The following is a 14,946-nucleotide window of genomic DNA, read 5'->3' as shown; positions in this document are numbered from 1 at the left end:
TTATAATGAAGAAACAGTAGTCATTTGTCTTTCTTAAATATGCTCATTGTCCTTTATCCTATGTAAGAAAATACATTATTGCACTAGCAGGTGTCGCGTCCCTCTAAGGATGAGATTTGCCAGAAATGCATAACATTAAATGTAACAACGGTAGCATACTTAGATGCATTAGTAATATACATTCTTCGACGGACAATGCAATTAAACGAGAAAGTGATGTATTATTACGAGATGAGCACGTGAAAATATATATAGATTAATTAGTTTATAAGAGTACGTGAATAATGCATATATTAGTAATGCACGTAACATTTATATTAAAGTATAATGTAAGTAGTACTGTCGATACTCGTAGAATTTCAAAAAAATGTTTATATGAATAATTAATAGTAGTAAGTGACGAGTGTCGTGTTAATTGATAATGAAGAGAGTATTGGAGAAGGAATGAAATGGAATAGAAATAAGCCATTACAATTTTATATCAATTATTTATTTTCCATACAAATTATAAACATGTTTTTCAAATACTGTACATATACTGAGTTCTATTATATTTTTAAACCTCTAATTTAATGATATATCATTTCATTTTATTCCATTTACTCGTTAAAATCAACTACTTTGATCCTCGTTTCGTTTCATTAATGATAATTATATAATATACAAGTAAGTTTCGTCGACCTTGTATTTAATTTTTATGTTTTATTCGCGCAAAATTTCCTTTTGTCTTTATGAACAAGCTCAATTCTTTTGATATGGCAGTTCCAGTATATGGATGAACAAGACAAGCAGTTATGAAACAATAAAACTTTAGATTAGCCAAAATGTCATTGCTAAACGAGTATGGGATCGTAAAAGTCAGCTCATCTTCTATGAAAATCACTTCGATACGAACAGTGTTATTGTTAAGATAAAATCGCTCACATATCTTCATCTTCTTTTTTTTTTGTTTTTTTTGTTTTGTTTTTTGTTTTTTTTTGTTTTTAAATTGTCACAGTAAAAAATAGTTAAAGTTATAATATATATTTATTCAAACGACAGAAAATGACCGCTGGGAATTCATTATTTTCAATAGAATTTCTTTCAAGATATTTTTATGCAAGTATATACAATGTTAATCAACAAAATTTGAATATGGGATGTTCGGTGAACTTTTTATTATACACGTTTCGAGCTGCTTTTTATATTTTTTTCCTTTTTTTTTTTACATTTTTTTTGTTGTTTTTTGTTGATGTTGTTGTTGTTGTTGTTGTTGTTGTTGTTGTTGTTGTTGTTGTTTTGTTTGCTTTTGCTTTTGCTTTTGCTTTTGCTTTTGCTTTTGCTTTTGCTTTTGCTTTTGCTTTTGCTTTTGCTTTTGCTTTTGCTTTTGCTTTTGCTTTTGCTTTTGCTTTTGCTTTTGCTTTTGCTTTTGCTTTTGCTTTTGCTTTTGCTTTTGCTTTTGCTTTTGCTTTTGCTTTTGCTTTTGCTTTTGCTTTTGCTTTTGCTTTTGCTTTTGCTTTTGCTTTTGCTTTTGCTTTTGCTTTTGCTTTTGCTTTTGCTTTTGCTTTTGCTTTTGCTTTTGCTTTTGCTTTTGCTTTTGCTTTTGCTTTTGCTTTTGCTTTTGCTTTTGCTTTTGCTTTTGCTTTTGCTTTTGCTTTTTTGTTTTGTTTTGCTTTTGCTTTTGCTTTTGCTTTTGCTTTTGTTTTATTTTAAATTAACGCCGCTGATGCTTGTGTCCTTATCAGTTCATTCGATTCGGATTTTTTTTTTTTATTCATTTAATTATTTTTTTTACTTTTTTTGATATCATCAATATAGAAGTGAGAGAGTACTATTTTCTATCTTCACAGAAGACATAGATAAATATATATTTTCATAATCTTTCCTTATAAATGTAATTCACTTATTTTAAAATCATTATTCTCTAATATTAATAATATTAGCGTCGGTGCTTGATTCATCGAATTCATGCTCGGTCGGTCTTTTTCTTTCTATACTTTCGCATGCTGAAACACACGTAAGACAAGTGAAAATTTCTCTTCAAGTTCATATAAGACATTGCATATTACAAAAAGTGAAGTTTTATTTATTATTATTACATTTTTTTTTTTTCGTTCTTTTTTCTTTGCTTGTCGTGAAAAATTCACATCACTTGACTTTCAGCCAAGTGATGCTAACAATTTCTATTAGGATTTTGGCATTAACGGACCTTAAGTAACTTTAAAAAAAAAAAGAGATCATTCATTAGCGTCGCGGACATTGCGCATGCACAGAGTATATAAACTTGTGGCCGTTTCAATTGCTATTGCAAATAAAGCGGCCGATTGTCGATAATCTCTCTTGAGCGTGCAAATGTTACTCTGTTGGATTCGTGATCGTCGTTATGGCTTTTCGAATTTGATCAATCATTTATTTTGTTCAGCACCCCCGCATTAAATCAAACTATAAAAATAAAACAATAACTAAAAATACAGAAAAGCTGCCAATTTTTTCTTTCCTCCTCTCTAAGCGATTCAATTAATATTCATTCCCTTTCACATTAATGGACGTATAAAACTCCCGATTGCATATATCCAATATTAAAAATCATTAAATCACTCAGCACAATCTATATCTCACCCTGATTCAAAAAAAAAAAAAAAAAAAAAAAAAAAAAAAAAAAAAAAAAATATTTTAAAATAAAAAAAAAAAACGAAAAAAAAATAAAAAATAAAATACAGACATATTTCTGACTAAAAGAGAGAGATCAAAATACATTGCCACTTGTTTCATAAACGTTAATTAAAGTAACAGTACAGTAATTAAATTAACATAATCTTAAAGTAAGGTGTATTTTCCTTCTTGTTTATGTTAGTGTTCAATGCTCGGAAGGCAAGTTCTGTTGCGAAAGAAGACGCTGACTTTGAGATAAAGAAACACGCGAATGAAAAAAATTTACTTTTTTTTTTTTATTTATCGTATAAAAAAAAAAAAAAGTTTAAGAGCGTGTTGATTTTCCAAACGTGAAAAACCAAATCGCCACTCAAAGAAGATGTGTCGACAAGTTTCTTAGAGTTTTCTCTTATTTAAGTACGAAAGTCGAATCTTGAGCAACGATTTCTCGAACGCAAATACAGTCAGTAGTCTATCGGGGGAAAAAAAAAAATAAAAAAAAAAAAAATACAGAAAAAAGTGCAGTACGGTCTAATATTGTCTCTGTAAACGTAATAAAAAGTAAAAACAAACTGTACGCTAAGTAAGAAATTCATCGACGTATAAGAACTATAGAAAAAAAAAAAAAAAAAAACAACAGGAGCCTTAAGAAGTACAATGGTGATTATAAGAAATACAAACAAATCTCCCTAAAACTACGCATCGATGCCTAAAAAGTGGGTGGGATTGCACGGAAGTGTAGCATAGGTAAATCCGTCATTAAAGAATAGAAGAAGAAGAAGAAGAAGAAGAAGAAGAAGGAGAAGGAGAAGGAGAAAAAGAAGAAAAAAAAAACAATCGAAAACGTGATTAAAGTAGCTTCGCGACAAGCTCTTTTCTTTGATTCGAGATGCATTAAAGAATGCACGAGCACGCTTTCCTCTGCTAAATCTCTCCGCACAATGTGGTTAAATGTGTATAAAGTATAGATGTCTCCTCATCTTTTCTTTGCACTGACATTGATTGATTAAAATGGTAAGAAAGAACAGAGATTATTAAAAATTCATTCGTTATTAGATATTCGCAAATGGCATCTCTTTAGCGTTATCCTTCGGTCTGTTTATAAACTTAAAAGATCACTTATGTTGCTTTATACACGATCGTTCGTAACAATGCGAATCGTAATCATTGCGTTAATATTTAACATATACATATACTCTTATATGTAATATATGTATAATCAAGTGTTTGTGTTCTGTTTGCTTTTTATTTGCCGTGTATTTGAGAAGAATGAAATTATAATACTAAAGTCATGTTCATGCCAAGCCGCTCCGAGATGACGATAATTATTTCCCCTACGCGATAACAAACCATCATACGCAAGCAAATAAACACACGTACTTATTTTTATTGTCAATTTATCTCCCCTGATCGAACGAAGAAGCTCGATCAATAATAAGATATATATATATATAAACGAAAGAAAAAAAAAAAGGGGGGGGGGAAAGAAAAAGAAAAAGAAAGAATGTAAATTATAGATATGCGCGAGGGCGCGTGTTTCATCAACTCCGCGAAATTGCTGCAATACACGACGATATTCAAGAAACACCAACTTTTGCTCTTTGTGCGCGAACTTCCCTATCGATTACCCTCGATCGAAACACGAATCTCTGCGGATTGGCTGGCACGCGCTTGTGCATGCGTGCACACGTATGCGTGAGTTTTGCGGGTACATATATACTTGTGTTCGTGTCTGCATACTCGTATTCATTTTAAACACACATTGTAAAGTTTTGCTTCTACGCGCTCGATGATAATCTATGTAAACGAACGTAAAATTCCTATATCTTCTTACATATATCTAGCTACACATGTCCTGTCGACTCTCCTGTCCGGTGTAATAATGTTGTCCTGTTGTCATCGTGTTGTTGGCGTGGTTGGTAGTGCGTGTGCGTGTGCGTGTGCGTGTGCGTGTGCGCGTGTCAGTAAATTGTCTGCCTGTAGGCGCTCCCCTGCGTCGTGTGCGTGCGTGCGTGCGTGCGCGAGTGCGCGAGTGCGTGAGCGAGCGAGTGAGCGTGTGAGCGTGTGAGCGTGTGAGCGTGTGAACGTGTGAACGTGTGTGTGTGCGCGCGCGCGCTCGTGTGCGTTCGCGCTCGTTACGGCGACGCCAAGTAGCGCGTTCGCGGCGAGCCCGTGTACGTGATTAGTGTTTGTGATAGGCACTGATGGGGGTGGATGGCTGCACGGCGAGCAGAATTATCAAGGCTAATCCTTGACTAGTCTGTATATGTGATGCTGAGCACCGTGTCCAGACGTCGAGACCTCGAAGACGTACGCTGTGCAGAGTAACGTTTCTTGAGTATCCCGGTTAGTCACGACCTGGCGAAGGCAGAAAGCAAAAACAAAACAATACACAGTGTTATCAAATGGCTTAGCGGAAGGTGGTGATCATCGTCGGGAGGAACCTCGCCGCTTACATCCTCCCACTCGAATTATACAGTAATAGTAATGCGGGGGCGAATGATGCGAATGTGGTGCAGCAAAGGGCTGTGGAATGTCGTCTCGTTATCGCAAGCTAACCGACTGGCAAATTCACAAATTCAATCGACATCAATCGACATCGATCGACGCTCTACCGATTTTCTTCGCGTTAAAATATTCGCTAACGTACGAGTCGTCAGCGTTGAAAATCGTAAATGTTGCGTAAATGTGACGAAAGTGCAAAGGATCGCGGCAGCCGCTTGCCTTATGAAAAACTTTGGGAACGTAATTCATGATCAACCACCTTCGAGCGAATATTCTCGTAAACGCTCGGGAGTAACGAGCGTTTCCACTCACCTGCAGGATGGTAAAGTTTTCGAGGACGCTGTTCATCATGTACTTTTCCGGCAGGTGCTTCAGCTTGTGAATGAAGTTGATCATATACTCGCACATGGGCGAACGGCTTATGCGATAGACGAACCTTCCGTTCTCGAACCTTGCGTACTCCGTCTCCACTTTCTCGACGACCTGCTTGCCGAACGAGCAGACCTTTGTCGAACACGTTATCGTCATGTTCTCGTTGCTCTCGTACCTATGGAAATAACGACGGATTAGCCTGTTGGGCCCTTGTTAGCCTCTCGGGCCTCGGTGCCGCGCTCTATCAATCCATGACTCGCGTCGTCTCCCAACCTCTCAGCAACATCCGCCCACGGCAGATCGCGCGCAACGGAAATTAAAATAATGCCGAGAGCGTGGCAAGGAGGAGCGAGATTAGCCAAGCGCAAGACTTACTGGCTCGTAACGCCGTAGAACGCCCCGGCCTCGTCCTGGATGTTGGTATTGAGATCAGCCCAGAATTTGACGAGGAAGAAGGCGGCCTGCGGACCCTTGTCGTACAGCTCCTTGAGGCCGCCCTTCTTCTCCGGGAATTTGTCGTATATCTGCCTGACGTCGACGGCCTCGAGGAGAGGATCGGTGTAGGTCGCCGAGCCGCCTATGTGGACGAATAGGTGCCTGTGGTACTGAAAACATCGGCCGTGGTCAAAAGCGTTAGTGCCTGGGGCTGGCTGGACTCGCGGCGAGCCCGACATCCTCGATTCGCGAGTTAACGCGCACGCGCACGCGTCACGCAATTTTCAGCACGATTAATAGACGAACGGCCACATAAATTTATTACGACCTAGTACAGCCCGGCACGCACGGCCGCGCCAATGCCAGTAATTATATTGTGAGCCAAGTGCTCGGGCATTTTGCGATTCGCGGACTATTGTTAAGCGGAGGAGGAGCGGTAACGCGATTAGGTTGGACGGCGGTTTGCGCGAATTTAAAGTGAAAATAATTTAAAGGGAAAAGAAAAACAATCTCGGCTTGTCGGGGAAATATTTCGTTTCGTAGGTACGGTAAAAGCGAACATCGCCTAAGTCGTGTGACGAACGTTCGTTTGCTCACGTTGGACGTCATTGAGAATATCAAAAATAGAATAATTCTCCCAGATATTAGCTTTGCGCGATTAATTTATTAATGAGCCTGGAATTTTTCAATACACGATAAACAGCTTCCTTGCGTCTCTCTATCATTACTTTATTTATTAAATTTTTAATAAAACAAACATATCACTCGTCGACAATACTCAACAATAAAATAAACAACTTTTTAGTCCAGGAGGTTAAAGCAGCGATGAAAAAACTTTAATAATGTAACTGACGTAAGTAATAAAACAACTTTGTATAATTATGCGAAATTTCACATTTTCCATTAGCACAGACCAACTCGTTATATTTCAACAAAAATTTAATGAGTAAACTGGCGTGCTTAGATTTTCGGCTTGTTATTAGTTTATGCTTCTTTAATTAATAATGATGATGATGATGATGATGATGATGATGATGATGATGATGATGATGATGATGATGATGATGATGATGATGATGATGATGATGATGATGATGATGATGATGATGATGATGATGATGATGATGATGATGATGATGATGATGATGATGATGATGATGATGATGATGATGATGATGATGATGATGATGATGATGATGATGATGATGATGATGATGATGATGATGATGATGATGATGATGATGATGATGATGATGATGATGATGATGATGATGATGATGATGATGATGATGATGATGATGATGATGATGATGATGATGATGATGATGATGATGATGATGATGATGATGATGATGATGATGATGATGATGATGATGATGATGATGATGATGATGATGATGATGATGATGATGATGATGATGATGATGATGATGATGATGATGATGATGATGATGATGATGATGATGATGATGATGATGATGATGATGATGATGATGATGATGATGATGATGATGATGATGATGATGATGATGATGATGATGATGATGATGATGATGATGATGATGATGATGATGATGATGATGATGATGATGATGATGATGATGATGATGATGATGATGATGATGATGATGATGATGATGATGATGATGATGATGATGATGATGATGATGATGATGATGATGATGATGATGATGATGATGATGATGATGATGATGATGATGATGATGATGATGATGATGATGATGATGATGATGATGATGATGATGATGATGATGATGATGATGATGATGATGATGATGATGATGATGATGATGATGATGATGATGATGATGATGATGATGATGATGATGAAGACGACGACGACGACGATGATGATAACAACGACAACAACAATAATAATAGTAATAATATTAATGACCATAGTAATGGAGGTATCGACGACGAAAATAGAATAATCCGAGTTTTCGCTAAAGACATAGAGTATACGTTCATTTCTCAAAGCTCGGGTGATATCTCAGCCGATTATTATCAAGTCCGTAGGGGTATTGAAAAAAAAAAATAAAATAAAAAAAGAAAAAGAAAAAAAATAAAAAAAAAAGATAAAAAAAAAACAAAAGAAATAGAAAAAAAGATAAAATAATACTAATGAGCAAACGAAAATTGTCTTTCTGCAAAGCTCTGTAAAGCTCTGTAAAGCCTCTCGACGGAAATTACAACTAAAGCTGATACGAGCGATCGATAATCTAGCAATCGCCTGGTCAACATGGCCAAATGAATAAATAAACTATTGATAAGAGAAAGGGAGACTCACGTTATCTTGATCTCTTTGCTGTTCCATGAATGCGGAGAACTCGACAAGCCTGAGCTTGTGCGTGGCGATGGCTCGGCCCTCCCAGGGTGGTGGCGGCTGGGTCTGCACCATCTCTCCGCTGGACACGGCCGTCGCCGGCTTCCCGGTGTACGCCGGCTGGGGGAAGGGCTTGACATCCTGGGATGTGCCCGGCTGCAAGCCCGGCTGCCAGAATTGCTGGGCAATGCAACGACAAGCGGATATGAGCATTTGTTACGAATTATCGTCGTATCGTTGCTAAGCGCAACGAGGCTTAATTCCCAGCTTTAATTATCCTAGCTATAACTTGCAAATTATCTCTACTATCCTTCTTTATTTTGGCCTTTGGCCTTTGGTTGGAAAGAATGGGGCCGCGGCCGCGATATTTATTCGTTAATGCTGGACTTAGCGGTACTCGATTGATTCTCGCGTTTGCTTCGATCATCAAATCCGTGTCGTTCACGTCGCTTTCTGTCCATTATGTAGGAGGATTATATAGTAAGGAAAGGATTTATCAATTCTTGAACCGTAGAGCACCGGACAAACTTATTGGGTAACGAAGAGAGAGAGAGAGAGAGAGAGAGAGAGAGAGAGAGAGATAATGGAGTGTCAGATAGTTTATAAACCGCATTGATTTTTCAACTTTCAATTGTATTATTATGTACGTATGCTGTTTAAAAACGATATTAGCAATTATTATCGATACTCAGCACATTAATACACAAGCGCGCGTTAGCATCCTAAGAGAAAAATTTGCTTTCTTTTTTTTTTTTTACATGGAAATCAGTGTTTTTCGCGTCCATCGGTGCTATTAATTCACATCACTGTGTCACATTGAAAAACCAATGATTTCCATTAAAAGATTAAGATCTTGGTATGCAGGTGTTAATTTTAATTTATTGAATTTAGATTGTTTTCTTTGCACTTTGCAAAATAATTGCAGTGCTTAAATCACCGTTGTTTGCACACTCCAATTCCATTAGTAAAACTATATTTATTTACATTTTCATATACATTGCAAACATCGTTTTTGCATGCTACTTGGGTCTATTGACTATCAACCAGTGCTGGAAATAATATGATCGATAACTCTGATTTATCTACTTTACGAAAAATCTATTGCAAAAATAAAGGAATTATGCATCAGTCATGTTTAATGCTATATACATTATTTTTTTTTTTTTATTTTTTTTTTTTTTTATTAGTAAAAGTTCTTTAAAGATTTGTCGTGCTGTATAATACCTGAGCCCACCACCCTAATTTCCCGAAATATCAACGTTAAATTTCTCAGAAATATTTATCAGTTTTATGTACAGTAGCTTGATAACGAATGTTATTAAGGGGAAAAACAAACTATTATTTAATAAACAATAAATAATATCAAATAATAGTATTTCCATATACTATGAGAATCATTTTAACAATTATGTAACGTTTTGGAAAATACTATAATATAGAAGGAAGAAAAGTAAATAAAATAATATATTTCATATTATGAATTAATAGCATTTTAATGTGTATTTCTACGTCTAATTTTGAAAATTTATTTGCCAAATAAAACCAAAGTTTTATTAGTATTCGCTTAATAATCTACTAAGTTAAAAAAAAAAAAAACATATAACAATGTGAGCAATTGTATCGACGGAGGAATATTTTTCACAAAAATGCATCAAACGCGAAGAATAGCAACAAAAATAAACAAATAAATAAATAAATAAATAAATGTTAAGAATATTTCAGAGAGTTTGATTATATGCATTTAAAATATAATAATTATCGTGTGATTAACAATGAGTGACATTAACAATCAACGACGTTTAGAATTTAATGATTTTTAAACAAAGAGAAAAATTAAATAGTACGATTGCATTTCGTCTTTGTCGTATTTCTTTTTTTTTTTTTTTTGTAACTTAATCTAAAGTCATTAAAATAGAAAAGGGTTTATCAAATTTTTACTATTCGACAAGTCCTTTGGAGACTTACATAAAGTACCAATACCAATGATTATTACACGTTACGAATTAAGAACTGACGTTTTTATATTTTTGTTGAAAATATCTCTGGATCTCAGCAACACGCACGACAGTTGTAACAAAAGTACCAAAGTGTGGAAAATATTTAATTGTTGATCGCTAGCATCTCATTACGTAAAGTATAAGCAGCACTATTATAAGATAGTATTATTATAAGATTTATAGCTCGACGGCTAAAGGTCCTGCGAGACAATATGAAGAATAAATTAGGAAAGTATGCGGAACCGGATGTGGATGTAAAATTATATATTACGAATGAAAAATAATGTACGCATAATGCAGGCTCGGGGCGACGAAAATAAAAAAAAAAGTTTTAAATTTATGATTACAAACGAGTGATTATTTATTCGTTACGTTCGAAAGGCAAATAATTTTTGATCGACTGCTGCAGACTTTCCGTAACTCCAAGCGATGATTTTACAACAAATTGCCATTATTGAAATAATTAATCGAAAGCTTCGTTACTTTATTATAGCCGACTGTGGCGCTTGTGGATGAGCCTATGATCCATGAAATCATTAAATTAATTATGATAAAAAATCCTTACGAATCTATCGTCACTCTTTTTAAAATTACTCAAGCGATCTAGCGTACAGCCTTTTCCTACTAATTACCAATCGGCATCACTTTTTCTTCTTCGTATACGAAAGGGAAAAGAAGAAGAAGAAGAAATAAAAAGAAATAATAAACAACATAACCTCGTCATGCTTCGACGTCTTAGTCTCCGTTGCGCCTCACTTCTCTTTTATCTCGCCGTGCTTCCTTTTATGGATATTCAAAGGAGCAGAGAGATGAGAGAGAGAGAGAGAGAGAGAGAGAGAGAGAGAGGGGGGGGGATAGACAGAGGGAGAGAAAAGGAAGCAAAACAAGTTTGCGAGAAGGATTACGGCGCAACAAAAACAAACAAAAAAAAAAAAAAAAAAACAAAACAAAACGAAAAATCAAAAAGATAATAGTAAAAGGACGCGGAAGAGGGAAAAGAAGTAAGGAAGACAAAGCGGCGCAGCTCGCACTTGCGTTCCGAGTTCAAAAGAGTGAAAAGAGTGTAAACGAGAAAGGGCAGGGAGCTCGAAGAGTATCGACGAAAGTCGCATTTCCACTCAATGAGAAACTATTGTATGCTAATTGAATTTAAGTGTACGCGGCCCGTGCACGACTAAGTAGGACGAGACTGCGTTATTAAAAAAATCGACACTCGTATGTACATTATCCATCTTTTACTTTGCCCGTACTTTTGTTGCTCTTACTCATTATTTACCTAATTATGCCCTTCCTCGGTCTTCGTTATAAAAACACGTGGACTTCCGATCTCTGCCAAGTATTGTACTTCTTTAAGATGCCAATGAATCTTACATGGGGTTTCGCTATTTTTCATATAAGGCTGGTTATTAATGCAAAGCAAAGCGAACAAATATGCCCTGTAGTCATTTTTATTAATTGTAAGCATGCAAAAAAAAAAATAAATAAAATAAAAAAGTAAATAAAAACAAAAATAGTAAATAATAACGAAGCCAAACTAGTCGGATGATTGTCAACGAGAGACAATTAGGTCCAACCTTTATACGCCTGACATTCAACACAAGAAAACATTAATGAATTTTCTCTTTCACGTTTTGGATTGTAAAAAATGAAGAAAAAAACAAACAAAACATTTATAAAAGCAATTATTAGCTTAATTGGCATAATAAGTAGAATAGCGATTAAGTTTAAAAAGCAATTTTTTTGTTCGGTTCAGCATCAACAATCTTTGCACTTTGTAAGTATCTCGTTTTTATTATTCCATAAGATACTACGACGACTACTTTTACTATATATGTATTTACTATATATTTTTCTATTATATCTATTCTATTATATCTATTTTATTTATTCTTTTCTATTATATCTATTCTACTATATACTATTTACTATATATTTTTCTATATATGTACATATATATATACATATAGACTAAAAAAATATAATAAATTCTTAATCTTTTTTGCTTTGCAATTGTGGGTAGTAATAATGAAATTTGTGAACTAGTAAGAATCGTCCATATAAATTATCTTTAACTATGATTTTAATAATCGGGAATATTAATTAGAAAATTAAAAGACATTAAAACGAGAGAATCCATTATTTCTATTTAAGATTATTTTAATTATATGAAAAATGTATTTTATAGTGATTTAATTACAATAATTAAAAAAAAATATATAATAAAAGAATTAATAAATTGATTAAATTTTATATCTTTCAATCACTGTTGTTGTGGTTTTTAAAGCTAAAATTCCTTTTAATGTTAGAGGAATTATTAGTCATAAGAGCCTTAAATATAATCTTAATTTAATTACTTGATAATGTTCTTTTTATACTTGTACTTTTACTTTCAATTCACAAATTGATCTACAATATTCTAAATACTACAATGGAATAGAATTAATGTTGTTGAGCGTTTAGCGAAGAATGATGGTAATAGAGGCGGATGCAGCATTAAATATAAAGACAGACAGACAAACAGACAGACAGAGAGAGAGAGAGAGAGAGAGAGAGAGAGAGAGAGAGAGAGAGATAGAGAGAGAGTGAAAAGGGCCACAAGCACTTGATTGCGAAGAGGATTTTGATTGTAGTGGCCGTAACACGCGCTCCTTCGGCTTTCGACACAATGAACTGCGGACTTACCGCTCCGGGATAAGAGACGGGGGTGGACGCGTGAACGGTTAAAGGCCCGACCAGGGCGGGGGGCATCTTGTTGTGTATCGCGCTGCCGGCCGACACGATCTGGGCGCTCGACATGCTCGACATTGTCCGGAGCGCCTTCTCCTTCGTCGCGTGGTCCTGGCGACATTCAGACACACATATTGCTCATTTCTCTCAAGCCCTTACCGCGATCCTTTTCATTCGGCTCTTCTCCTCACCTTCCGTACACCACCGCTCCTTCATCCCCCCCCCCTCCCCAAAATGTTAATCCGCCTGCGCTCACGGCATCCTGACGCTTCATTAATATCGGCTTATCGAACAATGAGATTTATAAGGATAGAGACGCTTGATTTATTAATTGGACGCTACTTTTTACAATGGCTCTGTCATTGTTCCCGATCGGTAGTGGTTATTGTGCGGAGTGCGAGCGAATGCCGATCGATTCGTCCCCTTTAATTCGCACGAACGAGGTCGTAGCCTAAGTCGTCTCGCCCCCATTTGTTCTCATTCGCAAATTTCAAACAACATTGCTAACGTCATTATTCCTATATTTGACAGCTACGGCAATGCCACGCCCTCTTACACTATTACCGTATTACTTCTTCTAGACTTTTGTTTGGCATCGGTGCCAGTAGTGCGTCATTGCGGAGTTATTGCTCGAAATGAAGCCGAAGTCAATGATAAAGATGATGGGCGAACGTCGTGCCTCGCTTATTTCGTTGAATAATGATCCGACGAATCGAGCATTCGATAAAAGCATACGACGACGACGAATAGACGTGTCCTTGAAGCGATTCATGACGGTGAAGAGAAGTGTAAAGAGTTCTAACTGCGAATAATCCGATTTCTAGGCTGCAATTACTGTATCGCAGCGCTACGTTTCAATAATTGAAAGAGAAGTCGAGCTCGATGTCTTTCAAATCACCGGAGATTTTCAATTTTCAAAAGCTTTTTCACCTAAAGGATTTAAAGTGACGATAATTATAAAGGCGACATTAGTTGGCTTCATCTTAAAAACGACACGATTACAATATTAGAAATTGTATTTTTATATTTACACATTGGTTAAGTTAAGAGGGAATTTTCAATAAAATTTACTTTAATCAAATAAGTAATTTTTATAAAATTTGTTGTTTTGTACAATATTGTTTTATTTTTATTTTTCATTAAATTTTAAGTTCCTTGTAATTCCTTAAAAATCAAATGGAAATGTTTGCTCTAACGATAGATAATGAAGATATTTTCAACAATTAAATATTCAAAAGATATTATTAATCGGCGAGCATAATAAATAATTATCAATATGACACAAATAAAATATAATTACAGATAAAAGTATCATGATAAATTCTCCTTTAAAAAATAATTTGTAACAATGTTATTATTTAAATATTAATTTAAATAGTGCATGGAATATAAATAATAAATAATAAATAATAAATAATAAATAATAAATAATAAATAATAATTATTATTATTATTATTACAATATGTTGAAGATAGTAGAGAGGAGAATTTAAGCAACAGTGTATTTATCAATTTGATAACATAATCTTTTTTTTTTCTTTTTTCATTCACCTTATTACTTTGTTTTGACACAATTCGAACTACCCAATATAATAGTATTTGCAGAATAATAAAGAGAAAAATGTCAAAAGAAATCCTAATGAACTAAATGCATACGTAGTTGGATATAGAGATAATCCAATTTCATTATTTAACGCACGATAAAACGTTAATTACACTCATCGACTGGATTTTACACAGCGCGGATTAGACTTTTCAGTCTCAATTTACTTCCTCTTGTAAATTCATTCGCTCTCAAATTTTCAGCGCGAAATACAAAGTGCATTGAATGTGGTGCGTCGCTAAGTCTAGTGTACGATTGAAATAGTGTGATGGGGGATGGGGTGGATGAGGGAGAGGAGTAGGAGGAGGAGGAGGAGAAGGAGGAGGAGG

At 35.4% G+C, this 14,946-nt stretch overlaps 1 protein-coding gene across 5 annotated transcripts in view; it reads right to left on the bottom strand.

Annotated features, from left to right (window-relative positions):
* Positions 1–4,754: 4,754 nt before the first annotated feature.
* Positions 4,755–14,946, bottom strand: part of scalloped (TEA domain transcription factor 1 homolog scalloped) — a 253,550-nt gene continuing 243,358 nt past the window's right edge. For all 5 annotated transcript variants that reach the window (XM_011501484.1, XM_011501482.1, XM_011501483.1 and 2 more), the window contains 4 exons: positions 8,255–8,470; positions 5,884–6,113; positions 5,449–5,683; positions 4,755–4,989 (listed from right to left, as the gene is read on the bottom strand). In XM_011501484.1, the coding sequence (XP_011499786.1) occupies positions 4,876–4,989; positions 5,449–5,683; positions 5,884–6,113; positions 8,255–8,470 (795 nt within the window). In that variant the 3' untranslated portion in view covers positions 4,755–4,875. The remainder of the gene's footprint in view (positions 4,990–5,448; positions 5,684–5,883; positions 6,114–8,254; positions 8,471–14,946) is intronic.

Source organism: Ceratosolen solmsi, unplaced genomic scaffold (genome assembly GCF_000503995.2).
Source record: "Ceratosolen solmsi marchali unplaced genomic scaffold, CerSol_1.0 scaffold28, whole genome shotgun sequence".
Taxonomy (NCBI): domain Eukaryota; kingdom Metazoa; phylum Arthropoda; class Insecta; order Hymenoptera; family Agaonidae; genus Ceratosolen; species Ceratosolen solmsi.
The sequence above is the reverse complement of the archived record's forward strand: the minus strand, read 5'-3'. Positions and strand labels throughout refer to the sequence as shown.